The following is a 9,073-nucleotide window of genomic DNA, read 5'->3' on the forward strand; positions in this document are numbered from 1 at the left end:
ATACGTTCATACTATCCGAGAATCTGGGTGGTAGTCAGAAACAAAAAGATAGACATACAACGCTACGCACCAACACACAGTTAATAGTAATATTGTAGACTCCCATTATATCTACCAAGTGGCCTGCTCTCTTCTCAGTGGCTAGCCTTTAGGCTACACAGCGACTGTCCGTGTTCCCTCCCACAAGCATCAAGCACCCCAAGAGCGATGCTCGCGCTTCCTTCGCTCGTGTACACGTCTCTACTCTCTTCTTCGTTCGTTTCAAGAGGGCCGATGGGTGTGAGTGTGAGTGTGAGTGTGTGTGTGTGATGTATACAGTGGTGTGTGCTGTGAATGAAGCATCAGGTCCTACGTGTGAGTATTGCGTTAGATTCTATGCTTGAAAGCCATTGAGTGTAAGCACAACACAAATTGTATTACCCTACTGTATGTATTTGTTTTGAGTTGAAAAATCGAGATTTTACAGGATAGTTGGGCCAGCATTTTATTTGATGAAGATGAGCAAGGATTTGCTTACTTGTAAGTGAGCTGTAAGTTGTATGTGTTCTGTCTGCGATGAGGATGGCGAGTTGTGAAGGAGTTCCCCCTTGTTAAAAGTTATCCTGATTGCTGAAGGCTACGTGTCAGTGGTCACAAGCGAACGGTAAGTTCACTTTGAGAACTTGGAGAACTTTATGTTGAATTTGTTTGAAGTGAAAATCACAAAGGGTGAGAAAAAAGTACTATTTCTACAATTTAGCAGATAATTTTGTTGCGGTCCAGCGTACAGATTTGGAAGGGTTTTGATGGACTCTCCATCTCTGTTTATCTTGATCGGAGGGAGCTTATTTTGATTTGAATCCCCCCCCAAAAAAAAATACCCACAAAAAAAACAACAACAACACATCAACAACAACAATGTAATGTAACAACATACAAACAACCCCAGCTAAACATACTAAAAACCACAACGAAACAACACTGATGGTACCTTTCCAATGTTGTATTGAATTATATTTGTTGTAAGCCTTGATGACAGTTGTATAGTATACATTCAGTCTGTGATGATATTATGTGTTGTCTTATTGTACTCCCTTCGCCTAAGTGCAACATAAATTACAGAAATTTTGTCAAACTGATTCTAATATTTTTTATATAATACAGAAAACAGCTTTACCTGTATTGGGCACATTCATTTTTTATTTTTTTTGCTCGAGACACCTGGATTTGTAGGCGGACTCTGTAGTGTACGTAGGAAGCTATATGTAGGTGTACTCTGTAGTGTACGTAGGAGGCTATATGTAGGTGTACTCTGTAGTGTACGAAGGAGGCTATATGTAGGTGTACTCTGTAGTGTACGTAGGAGGCTATATGTAGGCGTACTCTGTAGTGTACGTAGGAGGCTATATGTAGGCACCATTTGCCTTTGCACAGAGAATAATTTCACTGCTGACTTCTTGATCAAACTTAATATTAGCCTACTATAATTTGTATTATGAGATTCTCACCAGGTCAATCAAATCTCAGTAATCTTAATTAATAAAAACCAAAGACTTCCTTATACCCTCAATGTAGGGCTGACCTGTGAAATAATAGCCCAGTGGGTATCTAGCTGATTGTATGCTATTCTGTACAATGAAAATCAAATACAATTTGCATTTGGTGATTTGTTTCTGGATGCTCAATATGCACTAAGAAACGTTTTCCACCATTGACTTCGAGATTACAGAATTATGAAAGGGCTACACAGCAAACTTTTGAAAGACATCATATATTTATATCAAAGTATGAGATTCTGGTGTTTACAACTCTCTCCACATGGCTAATGACATCCTCCTTTAGTTATAGCTTCAGCAGGTAGATTTATATACGTAATTTTGAGTCAGAAAGACAGATTAACTGGAAAATGAAAAAGATATCTTGACTTCTTTCTCTACATCCAGCTGATGGTCATAGAGGAGGAATAATCCAGAATCTGTGTGACAGGTGATAGTGGTCACCATGGGAATGTACCACAACAGAAGTATATGGTGTACAGGCGGTGGTGTGTTGTGTATCGCCAGCTTCCTGTTCGGCATCTTCCCCAGCTTGCCGATCAGTGTGGCAAAGGCTGTGGATGTGACATTTATTCCGAAGAACATTTTGATCTTTGGCGGTAAGTAGTCTCATAATACTAGAAGACCTCACAGAGATTTTTTTAACTCACTGTTAACATTCTTTTTAAAATTTTTAATTTTTACCATTCCAAGTTACTTTGTAATCATGAGTTCAGGTCTTATCTTTTGGTGGACAAATTCCTGTTTTAATAATTTGGTATGTAAAGAAATGGGGTTCGACAGAACAAAAATTCCATAAGATTGAGGAAAAAACAACTTTGTGGGTAGTAGGCCCGACTGGTAAAAAAGCATTGGCAAAGCAAAAGGAGATAAAGTGTAATATATATATGTTAGTGGAATAAATGGAGTTTGTTTCCTTGACAAAATTAGTTCTCATTTTGTGTGTATTTATTTTGTTTATTTAATTACTCTTCACCTGCACTACATTATTCATAGTAAATCAGTATTATATATGGGCTCAGACTTCATGAAGAAGTGCATAAATGTGGAATGAACGTGACACTGAAATTTTGATATTTGTCCTTCACTTTCTCCCTGGTAAAGGAAATATCATCAGATGCACTCTATTATTATAAAATGTTCAGCTGGATACCCTGAGACTTTTGTGAAGATTGCGGATGACGAAGAAGATTATAAACCTGAAACTACCACATTTTACTGACTCAATGTTTTAATTTCTGTTCAGGAAATGGTTTCATCGGAAGCAGCACTGCGGAGCGCCTCATCGCTGCAGGTCATAAACTGACCTTGGTCAATCGCGGCAACTGGTACTGGGACACAGGGTTCTACGTTCAGCCGCACGTGCAGCACATCATGTGTGACAGGATGCAAGCGGTGAGTTATTTCACAAAACCCAACTCATGCAAGGTACAAGAACGGGATGGAAAATTTCGGCTCAGGGGATAGGAATTTTTGTAGATTTTTGAAAGAGGAAGAAATAATAAGTTCCAAAACTGACAGCCTAAATTTGTACTTTGGACAAAAAAGTCATCTTCAGGCTCATACTTTGCAATAGTTATGCTCAGTTTTTGTCTCAGAAAAGGGAAGAAAGAGAAGTAGACTTATACCTTGTGTACTCTGACAATAACATTAATTCTTTTGATTTAGGCGAGAACAGACAGATTTTAAAAAATTAATGGGGCTGTTTGTTTTTCAAGGTCATGAGTAAAATTAGTCGTATTGTGCCAAAATTGTAGCTTTTGCCCCATCCATGAAAAGAAAATGTAGCTGTCCTGACTCAACTTGATGGAACCAATTTGGAGTGTGTACTGGGTATTAAACTGCAGTTCACTGCGAGTCCACTTGATGATGGCTACTCTTTGCCAGAGATGGATGAGTTCTGCAGTAATATATTGATAAGAGGTAGTTAAATAGTAAACCACTATAAGATTGCCTCTTGTATAAATTTGAATGGCATCATAATTCTTTTTGTCAGTTCAAATTTTCATTTGAATTATTGGATACCGCGCTTTGTTCTGCATATTTTATTCTGTTAATTTTTTTAAACCTAAATTGGGGGATGTATGATTAATTGGAAACCGAAAATATATGTTATGACGCAATGGAATCTGGCGCTTGTCAATTTCTGGGCAAAAGAAGTTATTGGTACCATCTTAAAGCTTGTTCATAATTTGTCTTGCTTTTAATATACAAATATCTGAGATCGGTAAACTCCAAAGACTAAGTGTCCTTGGAAACTGCAAATTTATATTTTTTTGTGGCTTTGATTAACATTTTTCAATAAAATCTATTCAGAAATGTGTTTTTAAATGGATGTAAAATATGTTGAGCAAAAAAAAAGAAAATTCGAACAAAATTGCCCAACAGCCAGGAAAATGCTGGTTTCTTCGATTTCATTATTTTGACGAGCACCTGATTTCACCACAATGCCTCACATATGTAGATGATGTTGATGTTTTGGCTAACTTGTGACCTCCCCATCTAGGCCAGCAAATGCTCTGGTTTGGTCGACTTTGTGTACTACAGTGACAAGATCGACGCCGTGGTCGACTTTAGCGCCTACCACCCTCAGTCAGTGGCAGATACTCTCAGCGCGCTGGGCGGGAAAGTCCGGCTCTACATATACATCAGCACCGACTCTGTGTATGAGGTAAGGTCTGAAATTTCTTTATGTTCTGTCACACTCTATGGAACATTACAGCAACTGCAGCAAACCTGCACTTATCACTTCTTGGTAATGGACAGAAGGGCGAGGGCACAGCTGTTGCGGGATTGATAACAACAACAACAACAACAGCAACTTTATATTCTTACAGGGGATGCTCTGGACACAGTTTTAATTATTTGTCGTTGTACACACTTAGAAGGAAATATTGGCCCAACTCAAGGCAGGGAGATCCAAAACCTACGGGAGCCTGGAGGACCTGACTGTGACGAACCGTAGCATTCGCACCAGAGAAAGGGATGTCCATTTAAAGATGAACAAGAAGCTTTGTATTGACAGTGTTTTTCTTTTATTTTAAAATCATATTGAAAACAAACTATTCTATGGCATTTCAATTTGAAATGTCAGCAAAACTTTTAATTTGATCGCTGGCATCACATGTGTAATCCTTTAGTCTTTTAGGGTTAAGATCGTAGCAGTAATTGAAGAATAACTTGAGTAGTTTCTGAAACTTTAATTCTTTAGACCGGATATTTTTTTAAATGAGAGGAGCTATATATGAGAATGATACTGAAAAAGTTTAAGCTTTCTATAATTTGACTGCTGGTAATTACTCGACGTGGGCCATTATCTTCAAGCCTCTTTCAGAAAAATCCCAAGCATTCACTTTTCATGTTGAGATCCTTTTTCAGGAACCACTCTTAGTATCATATTTTTAGCTCTCCAGGTAGAATTTTGGGTTAAGGGTTAAGAATAGTGTATGTTACATTTTGTTTTTATTTCGTGCTGCAGACTTGTTTGTACCCACCCTTTAAATAATGAAATAACTTCTTTTTTTAGGTGTCTGCCAAGAACCATACAGAACCTTCACTGGAAAGTGATGCAGTTCGACCATCTTCAGAGGAGAAGCAGAAAGAATTTGCCGCCCAGGAGAGCTACGGTCACCGCAAACTTGAGTGCGAAGAAATTCTCGCCGACTACAGACAGAACAAGTACGGTCCTCCGTATGTCTCACTCCGACTCCCCGATGTGTTCGGGCAACGCGACAACACCTACAGATGGTGGATTTATCAGCTGTGGATGAAACTACGCCCGTATCTCGAGAAAGACATTGTTGTCCCTTCAGAGCTGGAGAAGAAGCCGATCAGTTTAGTGTACGTCAACGACGTTGCAGACTTGATCACCCAACTTGTGGAGCATGTCCCTCCCGAGGCCATCGATCAGGCCTTCAATTTGGCATTGGAGGAAACTCCGAGTCTCATGGAAATTCTACAAGACATTAGGAGTGAACTGAACCTGCCAGACTTGAAAATTGTCCTGGACAACAAACCGGATACTATCCGTCTGTTTCCATCAGTTCATCAAGGCCCTGTGGATATATCCAAGGCTCGGAAGGTCTTGAACTGGCAACCGACGGAGTGGAAAAAAGCTGTTAAGGAAACTGTGAAGTTCTACGAGTCAGCGATCCGCACAGTGCATTTTGATAAGGCAAGAAAGGAAATGATTCGTACAATGCAGACATACTTTACGTCAAAACCATACAATGTTATTCGAGGTCTCCGAGACATTTATGGACTGAATTATCCTGAGCCGAGGGATGAACTGTAAAATAGGCTCGTACGATATTCGTAAAGCAAATGAAGTGCTTTCTGGTAGTTAGTGTTAGAGCCCACCGAAAGTTTCAAAAGTGACAGCGTTACAGGGCACTGAACAAAAGAAATTAAATTCAACCACATGTACCTGATCGAGTCAATAATGTCTAATAATTTGTTGGTCCTTTTTATAAGCCTTGGAGCCCAAAACAGTTGACTTGGTTCAATTGTGAGCTTGACAGAGTTGGATTTGAAATCACTTTCTTTGGGGGGGAGTTTCTGTAAGAAATATATGAAAGTTGAGCTCAAATTCAGTATCTTTTTACATTTCTAAAGCTTGGTTTGATTTTGATACATGATGGTGTGCTATGGATTACATTGTCCATATTTTTTATGTTTGCCGTGTCAAAGTGAAGTTTTTACTTGTAAACCTAAAATAATATGCTCTCATTTGAAAAAACTTTAAAGTTATCAGCCCTAGATGTTATATCAGTGCCTCTCCTTTAGACTATGTAGTTTCAAAACAACTCATTGTATGAAAAATAGTTTTAAAAATAGTAACATGTTAAGACACGAGGATTCAATGGTCACTGATTAGTCACTTTTGATTCATCTGGTAAAAGGCTCATTGGTGCAATACAAGATTGTAAGAGCTGATCTCAGTAAGCCACTAGTAGCTGAGAAGGACAATACCAAACAATGCCCAAACTAATATTTCTCTTGTGTAATTTGTAGACTGCATAAGTGAAATTAGGCATTAGACTCTATCTCTATGCACTTACACTTGAATGGCTATTTCTCTGTTAAGCAACTTATATGAAGCATAGAGACAGCACTTTTTAGGGTGAGGGTTCACATCTTATGCTCCTACATCAAGATAAAGAGATATTTTTTACTGTCTTCTGTGAATATGGCGAATTTCTGACTTTTTTGGTGTTTTTTATTTTCATTTTTGACGGACTGGTTCCCAAGTTGGCATGATGAAACAATAACTATAACTAGTATAACATCGCTGACAACATACATGATCTTTCTGATGAAACAAAATACTTATACTATTCTATAGTTTCATCAGTTAATATTCCGTCCTACATACTGTATACTTTCACCAGTATGAACCATGGCATTTGGTTCTTTCAACAGGAATTTGATGTCCCATTGCCTTTTTTGATGAATGAAAGGATGTGTGTCTTTTTATTTGTACTCTGTACATTTTGTTTGAGTGTGTGCTTATGTGTGAATATTTTCTTCATCTTCAAATGTGGCTAAAATCACTGTTCTAAATTCTCTCAAAAGTGGGAACAAAAATTTTGGATGGCAGCGCCTTATGTCTCAGGCAATGATCATCTTAGATGCACAATTAAGATTAGGAATAAAATCTCATACTCAGTCACATTGTTTGTTTGTGTAAAGAGGAGCAGAAGGACACAGTAAGTCATTTTGAGCAAGAAAAAAAGCAAAACAGACAAGACAGTGGGAAAGAAAAAAATTATAAATGACTTGCAACAAGTAATGCCCCCTAACCACAAATGATCACTCTTTTTGTGAGAAATGCACTCATCTCCTCAATAACTTTTGATATTCAGAACGATAGAGAAGAAGAACAATGTGAGAAAGCATTGGTTTCAACTAACCAACATTCTACTCTTTTCTGCACTTCCTTTGTGAGGGTCACATTCTTTTCTTTCACATGCTACATAATATGGTAAAAGTAAAATATAATGGGTTCTACATCCCTCTATTATGAGGCAGACAGAACCTCCAACTTCAACCATCCATCTCAGATTGGAAGGGTCAAGTGGGTGAAAAATCTTTGAAACTGCAAAAACAGGGCAAGTTTTTAAAATCTCCATTGGTGAAGGGTGCTGATAAAATGAGGTACTTCTCAGATTCAAGCCTCATGGAAATAGATACAATAATATAGGTGAGTTTTTTTTACCATTTATAAGCATGAAATAATAAAAGGCATTTTATAGTTTATGGCATCAATAGAAAATCAACAAATTTGACCCTGGTATCGATTTTTTGCCAATATCTCCGTTTGTGGATTACGAGAAGTAACTCATTTAGTCAGCATGCCTCACATTTGTGGTTTGAGCTATGGTCATCTGCCCTGTTGTCCAGCATTGATGCCAACAGCTATCGGTGTGCTGCATTAGTACACTTATAATGAAAGAAAGTCTTTGTAGTTGTTGAAAAAATGAATTTCTTGTGAAACTTGTTGATTTTAATGATTTTGCTGACGGTGCTAACATTTTAATTCTCATATATATTATATATACGTATGTATATAAACACATGTGTCAGTGGTGCTGCTATTATTTTGTGGAATTGAGTTTTCTTTGTACATTCTTCACTGATGGACAATTGTGTCACCGATGTTTTATAAACTATTTTTCATCCCCACCCAGGCAAGGAATTTGTATTATCTGTTGTCACTTTGGTGATATAATGCTTTTGGATGAACTTAGAAAAAAACAAATTAATAAAAAAAGCTTTTGTCTTTATCCCATGATTTGTTTTTGTTTCTGCACATCATGCATAGTTTGATGATAGCCATGAATCATTGAATTACCGGTACTTAAATTTAGTCTGGACTTGAAGGAAGAAGCTGTGTTCAAAGGGTCTAAACCTCAAATAACTTAAATAATCAATTATTATTATATTGGTAATATTACTTTGCAGAACAAAAGGTGGAATTTGTACAAAAGTTTTTATTCGCAGGTCAATCCACAGCATGGTTGACCATTTCATAAACAGGAGCAACAGGAGGTCAGATTCAAAACACAAAGACATACACATTCAACATATTTTTAAAAAATCAACCATATAGTCATCAGAAAAGCATGTATTTTGACATTTTAAAACAGTAACAAAAAACATCAGTCAAGCTTCCTGATAAATACCCCTTTTGTGTCGGTGCACTCCTTCAAGACAAACCTCATAAAGGTAAAACACTTTTTCACCTGTAACACTTTTGTTTGTTTTGGTAAGTGTTTTTACGGCGCTCGCAACTGCATAAGGTCATATGAGCGCGCGGGACACACCTAATATTTTCAGTTGGTAGGAAATTTTGAATTTTGCGCGGGTGGCAGCCGAAGCCTACTCTTATCGATTTTAGACCACCAAGGGATCTTTAACGTGCGCAGATTGCACACGGGCCCTCCGAGATTTTTTGCCCTTGTCCGAGAAGGCTAGGTGTACATCTTTCCTACCAGAAGATCAGGGGTGAGGCAGAAAGACAGCAGTTAGGAGGAGCC

At 37.8% G+C, this 9,073-nt stretch overlaps 1 protein-coding gene across 2 annotated transcripts; it reads left to right on the top strand.

Annotated features, from left to right (window-relative positions):
- The first annotated feature begins 229 nt into the window (after positions 1 to 229).
- On the top strand, positions 230 to 8,320 carry LOC101853831 (chloroplast stem-loop binding protein of 41 kDa b, chloroplastic). 2 transcript variants are annotated; one of them, XM_005112093.3, is made up of 5 exons: positions 230 to 643; positions 1,923 to 2,134; positions 2,782 to 2,930; positions 4,042 to 4,206; positions 5,062 to 8,320. In XM_005112093.3, the coding sequence occupies exons 2-5, from the start codon at positions 1,981 to 1,983 to the stop codon at positions 5,827 to 5,829; spliced, it is 1,236 nt and encodes a 411-aa protein (XP_005112150.1). In that variant the 5' UTR covers positions 230 to 643; positions 1,923 to 1,980; the 3' UTR covers positions 5,830 to 8,320. The 2 variants fall into 2 exon arrangements, with proteins under 2 accessions (XP_005112150.1, XP_005112151.1); XM_005112094.3 differs by having other exon boundaries at positions 230 to 354.
- Positions 8,321 to 9,073: the final 753 nt, after the last annotated feature.

Source organism: Aplysia californica, unplaced genomic scaffold (genome assembly GCF_000002075.1).
Source record: "Aplysia californica isolate F4 #8 unplaced genomic scaffold, AplCal3.0 scaffold01182, whole genome shotgun sequence".
Taxonomy (NCBI): Eukaryota; Metazoa; Mollusca; class Gastropoda; order Aplysiida; family Aplysiidae; genus Aplysia; species Aplysia californica.